This window comes from Mirounga angustirostris, unplaced genomic scaffold (genome assembly GCF_029215605.1).
Source record: "Mirounga angustirostris isolate CCGP_5_RB_7025 unplaced genomic scaffold, mMirAng1.0.hap1 SCAF_4, whole genome shotgun sequence".
Classification (NCBI taxonomy): domain Eukaryota; kingdom Metazoa; phylum Chordata; class Mammalia; order Carnivora; family Phocidae; genus Mirounga; species Mirounga angustirostris.
This window is the reverse complement of record NW_026991712.1, coordinates 171,502,840-171,521,399: the sequence shown is the minus strand read 5'-3', so window position 1 is coordinate 171,521,399 and position 18,560 is coordinate 171,502,840. Positions and strand designations below refer to the sequence as shown.

The 18,560-nt window shown below is 43.0% G+C and overlaps 1 protein-coding gene and 1 pseudogene across 3 annotated transcripts; one reads left to right on the top strand and one right to left on the bottom strand.

Annotated features, from left to right (window-relative positions):
• Window positions 1-1,117: 1,117 nt before the first annotated feature.
• Window positions 1,118-11,588, top strand: LOC123859944 (pre-mRNA-splicing factor SYF2-like; annotated as a pseudogene). Its single transcript, XR_008507930.2, has 5 exons — window positions 1,118-1,265; window positions 1,440-1,630; window positions 5,514-5,631; window positions 5,723-5,813; window positions 7,521-11,588. The product of XR_008507930.2 is annotated as a pre-mRNA-splicing factor SYF2-like (transcript).
• An 815-nt stretch (window positions 11,589-12,403) lies between these two features.
• Window positions 12,404-16,939, bottom strand: RSRP1 (arginine and serine rich protein 1). Of its 2 annotated transcripts, XM_045898412.3 has the most exons (5): window positions 16,781-16,939; window positions 16,007-16,596; window positions 14,765-14,916; window positions 13,438-13,521; window positions 12,404-12,864 (listed from the first exon to the last, which is right to left on the bottom strand). In XM_045898412.3, exons 2-5 carry the CDS (start codon window positions 16,533-16,535, stop codon window positions 12,745-12,747), a joined length of 885 nt encoding a protein of 294 aa, XP_045754368.1. In that variant the 5' UTR covers window positions 16,536-16,596; window positions 16,781-16,939; the 3' UTR covers window positions 12,404-12,744. The 2 variants fall into 2 exon arrangements, with proteins under 2 accessions (XP_045754368.1, XP_064445813.1); XM_064589743.1 differs by lacking the exons at window positions 12,404-12,864; window positions 13,438-13,521 and adding an exon at window positions 14,619-14,721.
• Between the last annotated feature and the right edge of the window lie 1,621 nt (window positions 16,940-18,560).

Here is an 18,560-nt window from a genome sequence, read left to right as displayed (position 1 = left end):
AGCATTCTGTTATACTGAAGGAAAGTGACTGGTTTGGCACCGATAGGTCACACTGTCCAGGTGTTTACTGAGCAGCCCTGAATGGAGCTCAGTGGTTATGTGGCATGGATCTTAGGCCATGATTTCCACCTGGATGGTTAGATCATTGCACCCTGGCTTTCCCTGGGCATGAGGGAGAATTCATCCCACTGTCTTTGTTCTCTGTGTTGGCCAAGATGTTATGATGTATACAGAGGCTTTACCAAATTTACCCAACAAGCTTTAAATGACAGCCAACAAAGAGTATTGTGTGTTCTCACCCAATGAATCTGCTATCATGTCATCTTTACTAAATCGTATGAGAAAACAAATAGATGCCTTAAGCAATCCTTGTACGTAAGTCATTTTATATCTGTGCAATTGCACCTGTAGCATAAATCCCCAGAAGTGTAATAGCTGTTCATATCCTGGGGTAAACCACATAAATCCATCCCGAATGTGGGTATAGCCACCCATGGTTTTGACAGTCATATTTACTGTCTTTTTCATAGATGATGAACCAAAGAATAGACTAGTTAGTAAATAAATAAGAGCGATTATACAGTTCATTATTGAACGAGTGGACAGGTATATGAAGAATGCTGTTCTGTGCAGAATTTTCAGAAGAAAGTCAAAGCCTCAAATTAATCCAAGAAATCTTTCTGCATCACGAAAATGCTCCAGATACCAAATAATCCCCAACCAATCTGTTCACTCATTCAACAGTATGAAATTAGTTCATACCCTGCACCAGATACCGTTGGGGCCACAAGGAATCAGCTGTTCCCTTGGAGCTCACGTTGTACTGAGCGGGGCGACAATAAACTGCTAGGCAGGGATTAAAACAGGGTGACGTGATGGTAACCGTGAATCTGCTTTGTATTTGGTATTCAGAAATCTAAACTATAAGGTCCGTCAGTTAATGGGCACAACTTGTGCTTTGGGTCGCTTTCTCACAAATTGGTGGTTTACTCTCCTTTCCCCTCTTCCTCCTCTTTGCCGTCCGGACGGCGCTGACGCCGGGTCTCTCCTCCGGTTTTACCCGCACCGCCCAGGTGTCGCTACTCCACGCCCCTGCGCACAGGCCTGGCCCAATCGGATGCCGCCCAGGGCTGCGACGGGCGGTGATTGGTTCCTCATCTCCCGGGAGACGCAGAAAGGGGCGGGGTTTTCCCCCGAAACCTGTGGCTGCAGGCTGCCGGAAGTGAGCGAGAGAGTCGGAAAAGTTATTTGTTGTCGCCGGAAGTGTGAGGGGTAAAGCGCAGCTGGTTGATGGCCGCTGAGGCTGAGGTTGAGAGGGTGGGTGGTAGGCTTTGCGCAGGGGTTGGGGATAAGGGCGTCTGCGGCTAGAGGTTTGGCCTAGACGTAGAGGCGATGCCAGGGAGGGAGGCGCCCACACCGTGGGTCGGGACGGCGGTGAGGGCTCGGCCCGGCCCGGCGGGACCGGCGGGGAACCGGCCCCGGCCGTCCCGCCTCCAGTCGGTCCTCCTCGCCGCAGGTGCGGGTGGACAGCGCGGAGGAGGGGGAGCTGCCCCTGGCGGCAGCCGCGGAGCTGGCCGCCCAGAAGCGCGAACAGAGGCTGCGCAAATTCCGGGAGCTGCACCTGAAGCGGGTGAGTAGCCCGCGAGGAGCCGAGACCTGTCACCCGGGCGGCCCGTGCGCGTTGGTGGAGGGACGAGCAAGCCGCCCCAGCGCGCCTGACCCGCGGTGCTGAAGCAAGATCTTTCCCGGTGGTTTCGACCCTGGTAGCACACTGGAATCACTCTAGAACTTTTTAAAAATGCTCATGCTTAGGTCTCACTTCTAGAATGTCTCACTTAATCCGTTTCTGGACCCAGACACTGGTTTTGTCTGTTGTCGCACAGCAAGTTGGCCACTCACTCATTCATCCTAACACCCTCCTCCCCACTCACCCCCGAGCTCCTGGTGTGCCATAACCAACTAGATAGGGTGAATACAGTGGTAAGTGTGGTAAGACTCCTGTCTGGTTATGGAGGCAGGTCCATAACCAAAAATTACTCCACGACTTGGTAATGGTATATTAGAGGGAGGAACAAAGTGCCTCCGAAATTCAGAGAAGAAAAAGACAACTAAAGACTAATGGGACAGCTAAGCTGCTTGAAAGATGAGTAGGATATTATCAGATAAGTAAAGGAGTTGGGGGAAGAGGTGTCCAAGCAGTAAGAACAAGTGCAAAGGCAGAGGATCCTCATTAGGGTGGGAGGCCTGTAGGCAGCGGGGGGACAGGGTATGTGTGAGGAGTGTCGTTATCTGTATTTGCCCAGAAAAACTCAATTTAAAAGCTAGTCAGGCACACATACTTAATTTGAAATACTGTGTAAAGAGTAGGCTGGACGTTATGTGAAGAAGTAATAATATAATTCAAACATCATGCTTTTGTAATCTTTAATAGATCGCTGGATCTAGGTAATCAGTAACTGCAAACATCACAAAAAGGGAGAAGATCAGAGATTGTGTGTCTCCTGATAGAAGTATATAACACTAGTTCATATAAATAGACTTGTTAAATATTACCTGAACTGAATGGAACCACTAGATCTAATGACCAATTTACAAGAAATACAGGGGTCAACGGAGCCTGTTAAAGGACATCATAGGGAGGCAGCTAGCACTTTGGGAAATAGGACAGTCAGCCTAATCATTTTCACAGTCCTCAAAAGAGCAGGGGTAAAAAAGATGGAGAAGGAAACTGTAGATTAAATAAAACTTAAGAGATGTATTGACTAATCACAATATATGGAACTTGTCTGAATTCAAACTGTAAAAAATAATGAGCACTTGAGACCATCAGGAAAATGTGAACATTACAGGATAAGAATTATTTTGGGAATGTGATGGTGGTATTGTTAAAAAGGTATCAAAGGGGCGCCTGGCTGGCTCAGTCAGTGGAGTATGCAACTCTTGATCTTGGGGTTGCGATCAAGCCCCACATTGGGTATAGAGATTACTTAAAGGAGATATTAAAATATTCATAGATAGGGGGAAAAAACCGCCAGAAATCAGGAAATTTGGTCTTGGTCTAACTCTGCCACTAACTCTGTGATCTAAAAACTTTCTCAACTTCATAAATATTAGATTGGAGTCTCTCTCCCATCACCTTCACAGTTTATACATGTGACCACCTGTCCACTTGCTCAGTGTTTATCTTTAAATTGCTGTTTAAATGTAATATTACTATTTAAGATAGGAATTTTACATTTTTATGTCTTTATATGTTCTCTTTTCTTTTTTTTTTTTAAAGATTTTATTTATTTATTTATTTGACAGAGAGAGAGACACAGTGAGAGAGGGAACACAAGCAAGGGGAGTGGGAGAGGGAGAAGCAGGCTTCCCGCTGAGCAGGGAGCCTGATGTGGGGCTTGATCCCAGGACCCTGGGATCATGACCTGAGCCGAAGGCAGACACTTAACGACTGAGCCCCCCAAGCGCCCCTATAGGTTCTCTTTTCATCTTTTCTGTTTCTGGGGGTTTTTTGAGTTTTTTGTGTTTTATTTGTTTTGGGTTGGGGAGGTCATTTTGTTTGATTTGGTTGGAAAAAAAGATTGTTTTTTTTCTGTAGCTTCCCATAGTCGGAAGGATTTTGTGGGTTGCATTCTGATGGTGTCTCCTACCCTATTTTTTTTTTTTTTTTAAGATTTTATTTATTTGACAGAGAGACACACCGCGAGAGAGGGAACACAAGCAGGGGGAGTGGGAGAGGGAGAAGCAGGCTTCCCGCAGAGCAGGGAGCCTGATGTGGGGCTTGATCCCAGGACCCTGGGATCATGACCTGAGCTGAAGGCAGACGCTTAACAACTGAGCCACCCAGATGCCCCTACCCTATTTGTTTTTAAAAGGTGTTAGGAAAGGTGTTTTCAGAAGTGTTAAACCCATTAGTTGCTGAGAATTTGTCTTGGACCCAATTTGAATTAAGAGACATGAAAATGGAATCACCTTCTCAGTGTGTGACTCAGTGTCATTCAGTAGCATCTAAAATCCTCTCAAGTCTCTCCAGTCAGTGGAACTCATGCTGTGGGAAGCCCTGTTTCAATCCAGTCCTAAAAGACTTGCTTACATCACACAGCCAGAGAGTAGTCAAGTCCATATATCCTTCAGGCTTCTTACTTCCAAACCATAGCTCTTTCCATCCCTACCACCTGCTTCCTTGAAAGTAGTAAAAGAATATTTAAAGTTATAGGAATAGGTGTTGACTTCCTCATCTCCCCCTCCATAAAATTCCCCCAACACGAATACACACGTAAAATTCTCTAGTGACTCTCCGCCGTTCAGGATAAAATCCAAAGGTCTGCTTTGGATGCCTGCCGTACAAGAAGACAGGTAATGTCTATTTAGATTTGTTTCCATACCTGTGCCGACAAACTTTGTGTGTTCTGGTGGTAGAATGAAGCTTGAATGTTAAATCACCAGGAAGTTGTGGAGGAAGATAAAAGACTTAAATTACCTGCAAACTGGGAGGCTAAAAAGCTCGTCTGGAATGGGAGCTGCAGGAAGAAGAAGAGAAAAAAGTATGTACAATTCCACCATCCTCACAAGCTGTGGATTCCAGGATTCTCTTGTGTTTTGCCGAGGCGGCATATGGCATGGAAGGTGAGCACTCTGGCTCTGAGAGAGTTGGGAGACTAAAATGTGTAGAACACGTAACAGCAGTGCCTGGCACGTAGAGTGGCATAAGCAGTGGCTATTAGAGTAAGAGCCTAAGCTACGGTAACAAAAGCTCCAACAATAACAAACTGTAGGGGCGCCTGGGTGGCTCAGTCAGTTAAGCGTTTGCCTTCAGCTCAGGTCATGATCCCGGGGTCCTGGGATCGAGCCCCACGTCCAGCTCTGCTCAGAGGGAGCCTGCTTTTCCCTCTCCCTGCCGGTCTCCCTGCTTGTGCTCTCTCTCTCTGTGTCAAATAAATAAATAAAATCTTAAAAAAAACCCAAAAACTATAAAGCTCATGAGTCTCTCATGTATCAGCTCCCTGTTGAGCAGCCCAAGTTATCTGGCCTGATCCAACTGCAGGGGAGGTTGGGAAATGGGCAGCCATGAGCTAGGAAAGGAGGGGAGAAAGGATTTTAATGGACACCTAATGTGTCCACCATGGCTGTTTTTGGTGTCAGTGTTATAGAGGTTTTTGGTTTTTTTTTTTAAATAAGAAATGCAGCTCTGATGGGTTGTTGTTTTTTTTTTTAAGATTTTATTTATTTATTTGAGAGAGGGAGAGGGAAAAGCAGGCTTCCCGCTGAGCAGGGAGCCTGATGTGGTGCTTGATACCAGGACTCTGGGATCATGACCAGACACCCAACCAACGCAGCCACCCAGGCAACCCTAGATGTATTACTTCTTACAGATCATAGCAAATTGCACACAATTTTCTTTTCAAGCTAATCAACTTAAACAGTCTTGATAGCAGTCTTTAGGCCTCTCTTGATTTTAAAGGGATCAAAGAATTATATAAGGGAATAAAACTAATGTTTTTTCCCCTTTTTAGGAATGTGCAGCAAGAGGGGAGGACTATGAGAAAGTGAAGCTGCTGGAGATCAGTGCAGAAGATGCAGAAAGATGGGAGAGGAAGTAGAGGAGGAAAAACCCTGACTTGGGATTCTCAGGTAAAACTGGCTTTTACTTTATTGAATGGGCCTCTTAATAACAGGTCTAATAATGCCCCAACATCTAAAATAGTCTGGATTCTCCTTTTAGATTATGCTGCTGCTCAGTTACGCCAGTATCATCGGCTGACCAAGCAGATCAAACCTGACGTGGAAACTTACGAAAGACTGAGAGAAAAACTGTAAGTGATTTAATGGTATATTCTTAGCATGTTACCTGGAAGGACTTGAATTCAAGAGTGCTGATTCTGGAGCTTTGCTTCCTGGCCTTGGGTTCCGGCTCCACCACTTACTAGACGTGTCACAGTTCTTCTCCCTGTTTCCTCATCTGTATACAGGGAATAATAGTGCTTACCCCATAGGGTTATGGTAAAGATTAAATGAATTCATCCCTACAGTGTACTTAATGTTTGGCACATAGTGCTGTATGCAGTCTCATCATCATGATTACTGTTGCTGTTACTGTGTCCCTTACCTCTGCAGGATATCTACTTTGATCAGGTGCAGTAAGCAGTGCTAAGCTGCACTTGCTCTTTCCCTAAGACAGGTAATGTGCTTAAGATCACAACTTTTGTTTTGTTTTTTTTTTTAAGATTTTATTTATTTGACAGAGAGAGATAGTGAGAGCAGGAACACAAGCAGGGGGAGCGGGAGAGGGAGAAGCAGGCTTCCCGCTGAGCAGGGAGCCCGATGCGGGGCTCGATCCCAGGACCCTGGGACCATGACCTGAGCCGAAGGCAGATGCTTAACGACTGAGCCACCCAGGCACCCCAAGATCACAACTGTTTTAATAGGGATAGTGGAGTAGAGTAGAGAGAGCTCTAAATTGTTCAGAGCACACCATGTTCTCATTCAGGCTCTCTCACTGTATGACTTGGTTGGGTTGAGTCCATTAGCCTCTGGTCCTCAGCTGGTGCCTCACTTGAGCACTAGAGTAGATGATTTCTTAAGTACCTTTTTTCAGGTCTGATTTCTATTTCTTTGAAATCAGATATGATCCCAGAGGTTTCCATTTTTGACCACTAAACATTGTCTAGTTCTGCTGGTATAGAATCTTTATAGTGTTACTTACACCTTGCTTTTTCTCAGTGGAGAGGAGTTTTACCCAACATCCAACAGCCTCCTTCATGGAGGAAATTGATAGGATGGTCATAGACTTGGAAAAGCAGTAAGTACTATCATGCAGCCTTAAGTTTTAGTACTGATTTCATGCCTCATGACAAAATTAACTGTGGTCTTGAAGTGTAGCAAAAGGTAGAAATTAAGGAATGCCTGAATTACTAGTTTGAAGAGTGGTCTCATCACTATTACTTGTATGTTTGTGTTTGAATAGGGTAATTATTAGGCAGAATCAGCAGTATATATATGAATTCTCTCAAAGTAGTGTAATGTCACTGCTCTTGTATTTTCAACATGAGCTTGTGTTCCCAATCTTAAAACTAAACCATCTGACAGTACTATTAACTTATAAAATTCATTAAAGTTCAATGAACATATTTCTTCAAAGAATTTTTTTCTGAAGAGATTTTCAGTCTTAAAACCAAAAAAGAGGGGCGCCTGGGTGGCTCAGTCGTTGAGCATCTGCCTTCGGCTCAGGTCATGATCCCAGGGTCCTGAGATCGAATCCCACATCAGGCTCCCTGCTCAGCGGGAAGCCTGCTTCTCCCTCTCCCACTCCCCCTGCTTGTGTTCCTGCTCTTGCTATCTCTGTCTCTGTCAAATAAATAAAATCTTTAAAACAAAAAAAAAAAAGAAAAAGAAAGCAGCTTAGAATTTTGTATATGTTTCCATTACTGATTCTACTCTTAGTTAACTATTTGGGCATGTGTTATTAAAATCAAAAAAAGAAGGCAATTTTGAATTGTGTCAATTTTTTTTCCTTCCTCCAGAATTGAAAAACGAGACAAGTATAGCTGGAGACATCCTTATAATGATGATGCAGACATCGACTACATTAATGAAAGGAATGCCAAATTCAACAAGAAAACAGAAAGATTCTATGGGAAATATACAGCTAAAATTAAACAGAATTTAGAAAGAGGAACAGCAGTCTAATCTCCTTTAGGAACTGTTTTGACTGCCAAATTGTAACAGTAAACCAGGACTATTACCTTTCCTTTTATAATTTGTAAAGTGTTCTATGACTATGTATTTTCATGCTTATATATTTATTATTCACTCATTTCAGAAAAAAAAAAGTCATATATTTATGTGTTCAGAATGTGTGCTTCATGTGTGTACTCTGCTGCGCTTAAAACTCCTGGCTACAAACGTGAGTCATCATCATCCTTGTATTTGTCCTATGTTTGGACTTGACCTAGAATTGAACTTGGGAGCTTCAGAGATAGAATGCTAAATTGGGACTAATTTTTCTTGTAAGCTATGGTAGGTGGTGAAAGGAAGGGGACAGTGGCTACTGGAAATTCACCCTGGCCAACCCTCTCCAGAAGTAGTCACAATTAACAGGTGCTAGCCTATCCTATGCTCTACCCCAGGGCCCAGGTACATTTATGGGGCAAGCCCAGAAGGTATGAAACTGATCCTCTAATGACATTTTGTAAATACATCACTTTCAAAAGCAAATTTCCCATGGAAGAAAGTAAATAAAACATTTGGTCAAAGTATTATTAAAACTTACATAGTACAATTTTTTTTTAAAAACCTAATTGAAATTTTATTTCAACTGTAACTGAAAAATGAGGGCATGTAGTTTGAGTGGTAGTTATGGGAAATATAGGACAGAAAACCTGAGTAAAGGAGGTTCTTTGTGCCAGTTTATATGAAAAGAATAGGACTGGTATCAGTAAGTTGGGCACACCAGTAGCTCTGATTTAGTGAATGATGGGCTGATTAAGATGGTAATGTAAGTGCTACTAATAATGGTATATTCAATGTATTGTGAATAGGGAAACTTTAATGTTGTACACTCAAATATAGAATGAGATAGATCTATATATACTAACATGAAAAGATGCTCATATCCAAAGAGTTTGTATAAGGCATAAAAAAAAAAAAAAAGTGGCGCCGGGGTGGCTCAGTCGTTAAGCGTCTGCCTTCAGCTCAGGTCATGATCCCAGGGTCCTGGGATCGAGCCCCGCATTGGGCTCCCTGCTCAGTGGGAAGCCTGCTTCTCCCTCTCCCACTCCCCCTGCTTGTGTTCCCTCTCTTGCTGTGTCTCTGTCAAATAAATAAAATCCTTAAAAGAAAAAAGAAAACCCAGCATGTACATCATACTATATATGATTGCCTCTGGGGAATGAAAACAGAGGCAGTAATTTTACTTTGACTTCCTTTTAAAAATAATGCAAGGGAGGGACCCCTGTGTGGCTCAGTTAGTTAAGCGTCTACCTTCAGCTCAGGTCACGATCCCAGGGTCCTGGGATCGAGTCCCGCATCTGGCTCCCTGCTCCTTGGGAGCCTGCTTCTCCCTCTGCCTCTCTGTCTCTCATGAATAAATAAAATCTTTAAAAACAAAACAAAAAACAACCAATGTGTTTAAAAAAAAAATAATTCAAGGGACATCTGCCTTTGGCTCAGGTCATGATCCCAGGCTCCACGTAGGGCTCGTTGCTTAGTGAAGAGCCTGCTCCTCCCTCTGCCTGTGCCCCCTTCTTGTGCTGACAAATAAAAATCTTAAAAAAAAAAAAAATAGTAATTCAAGAAAGGAAGCCTGGGTGGTGCAGTTGGTTAAGTGTTCCACTCTTGGTTTCAGCTCAGGCCATGATCTCAGGGTCCTGGGATTGAGCCCCATTTCAGGCTCCCTGCTCAGCGTGGAGTCTGCTCGAGATTCTCTCCCTCTCTCCCTCTGCCCCTCCTGCTAGTGCTATCTCCAAAAGATCTTTAAAAAAATTCAAGACGAATACACACCTATGCTGCTGTCTCCTCAAAAAAACTGATCACCTGCTTTATGTGGCTCTCCAGTATTTACCAAGAAAACATTTAGTACCAGCATACTAAGGGAAAAGAGGAGGGAAAGATTAGTAAGGATAGGTTTCATAGACATCATAATCTGGATTTAAAGGAAAAACAGGAGCACCTGGGTGGCTCGGTTAAGGGTTGCCTTTGGCTCAGGTTATGATTCCAGAGTCCTGGGATCAAGCCCCACATCGGGCCCCCTGCTCAGGGGGTAGTCTGCTTCTCCCTCTCCCTCTACTAGACCTGCTGGTGTTCTCTCAAATCTATAAAATCTTAAAAAAAAAAAAAAGAAACACGGATTTCTCCAGAGGAGAAAAGCACTCCCCAACAGTCACTGCTGCTTAAACCAGAAGCGCAGATGTCAGTAGGATGTGAGGATTACTCTGAAGGTGACTGGGTGGATGGTCAAATAGGCAATATTGTAGAAGTTCAGCATAGGAAAGGTGCATTTTGAAGAGCGCAGGAGTAAGCACTGGAAAGGAACTCGGGAAATTCTCAGTTAGTAGATGGTAGAAGGCAGCATGGAGGAAATTGCTAAGAGCTTGTAGAGAGAAGCAGGCCAAGGATACAATCCATCAGTGGGCAAAGGACAAAGAGCCAGTGTAGAAAATGGAAGAGGTCAAAGGAAATAAATGCATGTAAATCCCTGCAAGAAAATTTTGACAAAGGACTCTATAGAGAAAGAGTGAAAAGTACTCGTTAAGACGAAGTTTTATTTTACTAGATAAGCGTAAGAGGTTTTCAGCAAAGAAAACGAAAGGGAAGCATGCTATGGTGACTTAAATACAGTTCCTCTAGTTCACGCTTTAAGAAAAAAAGCAAAGGATTTAACACCTGAACCAATCTAGGGATGTGCTTTCCAAAATGGTGGCCATCCACCATATGTGACTTTAAAAGTGGCTAGGACAAACTGAGGTGTGCTTTAAGTGTAAAATACATGATTACAATACCTAGTACAAAAAAAGTAAAATGCCACCAATTCTTAGAATATTGAAATGACATTTTAGATATACTAGGGTAAAAAACTTTCACTGATTCTTTTTACCTTTTTCAATGTGGTTCCCTCATTTTCACTGGACAGCACTGAATCTAATCTCTTGGTATAATTTCTCACCATCGGCACCATCTTGCTATACTGTCCACCACTTACACAGTAACAGGGTATTACACCTGGGCAACTGCATCCCACTTACATAATGAAGGCCAGTCTGGCTTTACACACACAGTACATTATCTTCTGTGTTACAAAGCCCAGGACAAACTAAACACCACAGACCTGGCCAGACCCAACAGACAAGGTGAACTTAGACAAGAACACTGTTAGTACTTGATGGGGCAATTATGAAAAAAAAAAAAAATGAAGAATATAAACCATATTCTTTTCAGGACACTAGATAAGAGAAAATGAGCCAACAGACCAAGAAATTAAAGAGTATGAAATAGCTAAGCCTCAAGCGTGCTAATAGACTGAAGAAGCTAATGGTGAAGAATGCCAAAGGTAAAAATCACTGCAGAAGTATCAGAAGTGGTAATTAGCCCAGACCATTCTTATGTAATGAAGGAGTTTGGTTGAAGAGTTACAGGACTTATCCAGTCACTCAGCTAGCCGTTCAGGGCTAGTATTCAAATACGTGTCATAATCAGAGCAGCAAATGCTGCTACCAGCGAAATGAAGGTAAGAAAGATTATCACATCAATTCTTTTCCAAAGTCCCCCTCACAAGGAAACCCTCTGCAACTTTGCTAAGGATACCAACTAAAGATACTAACAAGGTGTTCATATTAGCCACATTCTGTTACAACTCAAATCCTCATGTTTTATTGGATTTGGCTGTAACCAGGCCAGCCTACCAATGTTCTCAGGTCTCCTTAAAATGAACCTACTGCATAAACTTTTGTACTTCTTTAGAAGCATGTCCCCCTCCTGGTAACTACTGTTAACCTAGATGTAAAATGGACATGTTCACCCAGAGCAGCAACCCTTTCTCACGGAATTTTCCGTTCGTTGTCCATTTAAATTTTTCGTAAGGTCAAATTTTATTAGAGCAGCTCTTCCCCATACAATGTTTTAGGATACAAATATTCCATTATCTGTACTTTCCAGTAACACAGCCACTAGCCTTAACACTTCAGAAGTGGCTAGTATGACTGAGAGGCTGCATGTAATCACATGTGGCCAGTGGCTGTTACTGATTGGAAAGTACAGGTAAATACTAGACAGCACAGCTTTAGTTAACAGCAAATTAAGTTCCACCCGAGAACCTTCGTTACTGTCCCTTCTACTTAAGAATTCAGGACTTCTGCCTGCTCATCTATTCATATTATTTGAGTGTTTCTTTTCCTGAGTTATTTGTTTCGTATCTAATATTCTGCCTATCCTGTTTACCTTATCATCCCTATTGGAAATCTATTTCCTGAGACTATACAAGTTGGTGGCAAAAGAGAAAGCAAGTAAGAAAGAAAAACATACTTCAAAAAAAAAAGGCATAATAAAGAAACGCAGCTAAACTTCACAGATTGTAGAGCTCAATGAGGCATTCCATTTCTATCTCTCTGAGTCTCCTCACCTAAAGCTTGTAGTTTAACTCGTCCAAGACAATACTATGCCAGAATTCCATAAATTTTAGGCATAACTTCTCAAATTTAAACGAAGACCCACATCAACTGGCGAATATTAAGATTCAGCTCTAGGGTGGAGACTTTGAGATTTAGCATTTCTCACAAACTGGGTAAGGTCAGTGAACCCTATGCCGTCAGTCCATGGATTTGGATTTGGAATTAGCAAGGCTTTAAACAAGAGACACTTTATGCTTCCTTAAGATTCATTATGTAACATATACATACATAACAAAGCGACACAAATTTAAACAAGAAATTTATTAACAAATATAAACAAATCATTTACTGTTCTTATAAATTTTGCTTTTACATAAGTAATCGATATTATACAAAACATTTACAAGTATATGTACAAGACTCCCACCTATATGAATCCTCTGGTCCACGTGTATATTATCTCTTATCTATAAGAGAAATCTAAAATGTTAATATTTAAATATTAAAGATTTACATATTTCTTTGTCATTGTTTGTAATTGCAACAATTACCACTAAATGACTCCCAGAGATGGAATAATGTTAGGAACACACACTTGCAATAAAGTGCATTTCAGTCAACCTTATACATTAGTTTTCTTTTTTTAGACAGGTACCCACAGTCCATATGGACTTTTTTTCTGGTCTATTTTGGGGGATCCTGAAGAGGTCTCTTCAGCAGCAGCTTTAGCGGATTTCTGAAGCATTGGCTTTGCTACAGAATTCTGTAAGAGAAGAAATTCTTAAGTCAGCTATGCAAACACATACTTGTACTCAAAATACTTGTTTTACAAAATATACTAAATAATTCCATTAAAGATTAAAACTTGAGACACCATCCAAAAGCAAAGAATGGACCCCATATTTATCACATGATCCAAATTGTAAAGCCTACTTTAAAAACTACTAGGAAAAATCAGACATGTGCAAAGTTTATTACAAAATAATGCATTGAAAGTTTTGTTTTGTTTAAACCCTTGGCTGATTTTAAAATATTCTGATTACAGCGTTTTCTGAGATGTGCTTTCTAAATAATTCAACAAGTATAGGAGGGATGTGTAAAAAAGTAAAACACGGATATCAAAAATGTGAGTATCAGATACAGAGGGAGCCAATATACTGGTCACCTGTAAGAATGGTACAAAAAATTATGAAAGGTTTATTCTATATAAAGTGGCTTAGTAGACCCCAAAGTACCACCACAAAAACAATGAGCCTTCCAACAAAAATAAAAGCCCACATAATAGAATTATGTCCCTAAGTCCAATTTTGAGTAGTCAATGCCTAGATATACTTACGTTAGAGCTAAAAGCTATGCTTTTTTGCTGGGAAGGCTTTTCACTGGGATTTTTAGTTCCATCTTCTGCTTGTCTTTCCAACAGCTAGAACAGGTAAGAGAAAAAATACTTTAAAAAAACCATACCCTTGGTTTACCATACTGTATAAAATGCAGCCCAACCATATATAAATTTAGTTGTAGAGACACAAATCGACTTGGATCTAATCATATACTTAACAGCCTAAACGACATTAGTATTCCAGCTTTCCCCTTAACAAAACTGATTCAATAATCAGCTTAAGACACTCTTCCCCAATAAAATAGTATTATATTCCCCTGGTGCAAATTCAATTAACTCTGAAAGTAAAGTCATACCAGAAAATACCTAGTTTCTAAGAACTAAGGCGTTTGCCAGTTGGAAACCTAATCATCTGAAAAAGCAACCGGACTAAGATCTTGTTCATTACTAAATACTTAAGCAAACCCACACCTGGGTTTGAATGATAGGTTTATCTAGAGAACATTTTTCCTATCTTAACTGATTCTGTCAAACTCATAACTACCTTAAACCTTGAAGGCTATGAATTTTATACTTTAAGACCACAGTGCAATTTTCCAATGCACATCCTGGACATTTCTGGAAAATTATAATAAACTTATCTGCAAGTGAAGCAGGCCTCTTCTTCTGTAATCTCTCAAAACATCTGGAATATATTGCATATATTATGAAAGGGACATCTGTATCACAGATGTCCCACATTACAAAATGTTTAAAAAAAAAATTGTCTTCAGTATCTTATCAAAATAGTACCTATCCCAAATTCTAGCATGCACATGGATCTACCAACAAAAAACTAAACTTTCAGTGTGTGAACATAAACTTCAAATTAGTAAAACCTCTGATGTTTTTGCCCATGTATCAATTACCAACAGATTTTCTTCATCAATGTCTGGAGACCACATTCATGATTTCTATAAGACAGAAATAAAGCAGATAAACTATACTGTATGTTGAATACAGAATTTGTGGGAACATAATGCTGCAAATGAAAACTACAGATAAAATACTCTGTAAAGGCTAGTTAGAAAAAGTCGATAGGTACATAGAAATCGCCAAATACCACCTACAACTATGAAAGTAATTAGTACTGTGTCACATGAAAATGAAGATCACTAATCTCCCATTTTCACGAGGGAGAGACCTTCACTAGAGCTGCTATTTTGATCTTAATTATATTTAGGCTTTCCAAGAAGCACTCTAAAATAAATCCAATAAAAATGGCCAATTAGATCTTTCCAACAGTAGCTTTCTGAAGATTTTGTTTGGATAAACCTAGAGTACTTACCTCAAACGTTGCACCACTGTTTGGTACAGCTGTTCCATGGTTCGTCTCTTTAGATGCAAGAACTTTTCTGAGACTAGCCGGCAAGTCAAAGTTAGCTGTCCCTAAAGCTTTTGCTGCATTGGCTTTTGCTATTTCTAACAGCTCCATTCGATCTACAAAAACAAGACAAGACATTCCTTAATCCTGTAGTACATTTCCCCAAAGACTGCCCAATCACAAAACAAGCTTGTATTTTATTTAGATTAACAATAAAGACATTTAAATATTTTATTTTAGTGGGTAAAATACAGCTGGAATCACAAAAACAAAATTCTATACCTCATTTTTTTGCTAAAAAAAGCAAGCAAGCATCCCTAAATAATCTTCAACAACTGGTTTTCAGTTTTCCTTACCAAAGGCCTGAATTTCCTAATTGTTTTCCCTTTCTCTTCAAATGTGTTTCTCTGAACGTATCAAGGTTTTTTTGTAATAGATTTTACATATGGCCCAATCATCACAACTAATGAACCAATGCAGATACAATCCATTTTCAGACTCCTATGAGTTTGAGTTTACATGTCTTTTTCTGTTCTGTGATCTTACCAGCATTAAAATAAATCATCTGTATTAAAATACTGGAACTGCAGCGCCTGGGTGGCCCAATCGGTTAAGCATCTGCCTTCCGCTCAGGTCATGATCCAGGAGTCCCAGAACGAGCCTCCCACAGGGCTCCCTGCTCAGTGGGGAGTCTGCTTCTCCCTCTCCCCCTCACCGCACTCATGCTCTCTCGAGTAAATAAAATCTTAATCAGTAAAATATTGGAACAAACTCCAGTTGTTCCAGTAACACGGTATTGAGGGAAAAAGTTGATACTCTTCTTCCCGCTCAATAGATAACAAAAGCTTAAGGAATAAACTACTGAGTCACTAGTAATACCTAGAAAGGCTCCACCGAGAAGGGCCAGCCACTAGGAAAAAGGATTTCCTCCACCGCGAGCTGTTTAATACCACAGCCGACTTCTAGACCCCAAGGGAAAAGAACGTCCACTTTAAAACGGGGCACCAAAAAGAGCGCTTTTAGCTGCTCTTAACCTGCTTACGTGTGTCCCTTCCCTCTTTGCTCCCAACGAAACTACTAAGATTACAGGCACCAAAAGCAATGGAAATACCCACACTACACGGCAACTCTGGTCCCCCCGCGTACTCGCGCTGTTGCCAGCCACGTACAAGGATGCGCTGGAAAGGTTCGCGGCAGATGACTCACCTTTCTCACTCAAGCGAAAAGGGGTGGGGCTCCGCGACCTGGTCCGGGCGCTGCCCCTCCATCTTCTGCGTTTCTCCGGGGTCACGGCGCGGCCGAAGCCGTAGTGGCGCCGCCCCCGCGGCAGCGCGTAGGCCCGTCGGTAATACGCGCGTCCCCGCGAGCCGGACCGGCTGCGAGAGCGAGGCCGCCACGGCGACCGGCGGTATCTGTTGGACGCGCCGTAGCGCCTGTCCCGGTACCGGCGGCCGCGGGAGCGCGAGCGGCTGCGCGAGCAGGAGCGCGAGTGGCGCCTGTACTTCCTCTGGTGGCGCCGCCTGGACCAGGACCTGGACCTGCTCCTCCTTCGGGGCCGGCTCCGACTCCGCGACGACGCCCGGCTCGAGCCGCTGGAGCGGGACCGAGAGCTCCCAGAAGACGAGCGGCTCCTGGACGCCGAGGACAGGCGGCTGGACCGGCCCGACCGAGACGTCGAGGGGGACTCCTTGTCCTGCGGCGAGCCGGGCCACAGGTCGTTCACGTACTGAGACATCTCGGCCCGGGGCTGCAAACTTCCCTCCGTCTCTCAGGATCCCTACCCGGAAACTAGGCGCCTAAGAACAACCGGGGGGGGGGGGACCGGAAGTGAGTCGCGCGGGCGGGCCCCAAGCCAATAAACTAACCGAGCCGCTCCGACTCCCAGAAGTGGCAATCCCAAAGGCCAGCCTGCCCGCGTCCCCTTCGTGCGTCACCCCCGCCTCACGTACCTGGGACCGACCCCGTCACCAGTAAACTTACCACCACAGGCCGCCAACGCCACACCGAAGGCCAAAGGAAAGGACGAACAGAGGCCTTCCTTTCCGAAGCTGAAGATGAAGAGAGGCTTTTCAAAGCGGCTCTTGAAAAACCAGATACTCGACCTCTCCCTCCGACCTCCGGACGCCGACGTCCGCAGACGCGCCTAAAATACCAGAAGCTGACGCGCAGAGCATGCGCAGAAACGTTGGAGCGGTGGGCGTGGCTCCCCTCTCGCCCAACCGCCGCCCTTTGTCCTCTCTTCCCGCGCCCCGCCCCGCCCCGCCCACCTTGCGCAAAGTCCTGGATGCGCATGAGTCATCGTCCCCCGGGGTGGGGGGGAGCGGGGGTGGACCTGCTGCATCCGGGTATCCGTGGGCATGTTCTTTGTTGAAACTGGTGGAGTGGGGGATTTTCGCGCGACCCTCTGCTGGGCGGGTGCGGACTGGGCCGTTGCCTCCACCCTCTGGGAAGTTGCAGAATCGGGCTGAACCTCCCTGGACCCTTCACGGCCACTTCTTCCTGACCAGTGCCGGGCTGCGGACTTCCCAGGATCTCTGTTAGTGCAGTATTAACTTAGAAAAGGTTGCTTATGCCCATGTTTTGCCTAGTAAAGGTGAAGAAAGTTGGAGACAGAAATGCAAGACACCCACAGTTGATTTATATATAACCAGGGGGTCAGAATGACTGCTGAGAAGTCAAATCCGAGGACTCTGTGCTTGGTGTCGGGGATTAAACAATGGTGACTGTTTTATTTCCGGGGATTTGTAAATGGGATACATTCCGAACATACTTAGGCTTAATAAAGCATGACAATTGCCTTGAAATAACTTTTCTTTGAATGAACTAATCACATCTGTAAATAGTCATTATATGAGCTTCTTTGCAAGTCAAGAGTGGCGGTTTTACTAAAGTTACTTTCTTTGGAGGAGATACAAATAAATTTTTCTCTTACTCATCTTCAGCCCACATCTCCAAACAGGCAAAGAAATGGAGGGGATAAAAACCTTATCACAGAATCTGCACCCACCCACGTAACCTGCCTTGGTACAGTTCGCAGTACCATCCACATCTCTAGGGAAACATCAAGACGGAAATCGTTCTTAAGGAAAGAAATGTTTCTTTAGAAACGTTTTTCTAAGTGGTATCACAAGTAAACTGAGAAGACAGAGTGCACAACTGCCAGGAACTTTTCCTGAAATTTCTCATGAAGCTGTATGAGTGGACAGAAAAATAAAATGAGTTTCAGATTTGAAAAGTGTAAAAAGGATGTGTTGGGGGAAAATAGGATGATGGAGTCTGGAGCTTTCGGTTATTAAAAAGGAAAGGGTGGTACTCTGTAAATGGTTCAAAATATCAGTTAAATGTGTTCCTAAAATAAGGTGAGTAGACTTACCTTTCTCCTTTCGCCTTTTCTCCTCTCTTCCTTGGGCATGTTCTTTGTTGAGATCCAAGAGACAGGATCAGAGGAGCTTTCAACCAAGGGGCCCACCTAGAGTGAGCTACAAAGAGGAAAAAGAGCTCTGAGTGATTCTGACATAGAAGACATATTCATTGATCTTACATCACAGTCTACTCCTTATTCCTGGACAGTAGGACAGTGAGTAGAAAAATCCTGGATGTTAACAGAATATTGGAAACAATGGGATCTGTTACCTTGCCCTTGTGCATGATATTGGTATATTTGTATCTAGAATATGTGTAAGTCTACCTGAGTTAAAGTGCAAGAAATGTGTTTCTTTTTTTCTAAGCAATACAGTCTTCTCTGAGTATCTATCCCCTC

Coding starts and splice junctions, on each gene's coding strand:
- RSRP1 (XM_045898412.3), bottom strand. CDS start 16,535: ATGTCTCAGTACGTGAACGACCTGTGGCCCGGCTCGCCGCAGGACAAG. Junction 14,917..16,006: donor TTTTCGCTTGAGTGAGAAAG/GTGAGTCATCTG, acceptor TTGTTTTTGTAG/ATCGAATGGAGCTGTTAGAA. Junction 12,865..13,437: donor GCATAGCTTTTAGCTCTAAC/GTAAGTATATCT, acceptor CTTCTCTTACAG/AATTCTGTAGCAAAGCCAAT.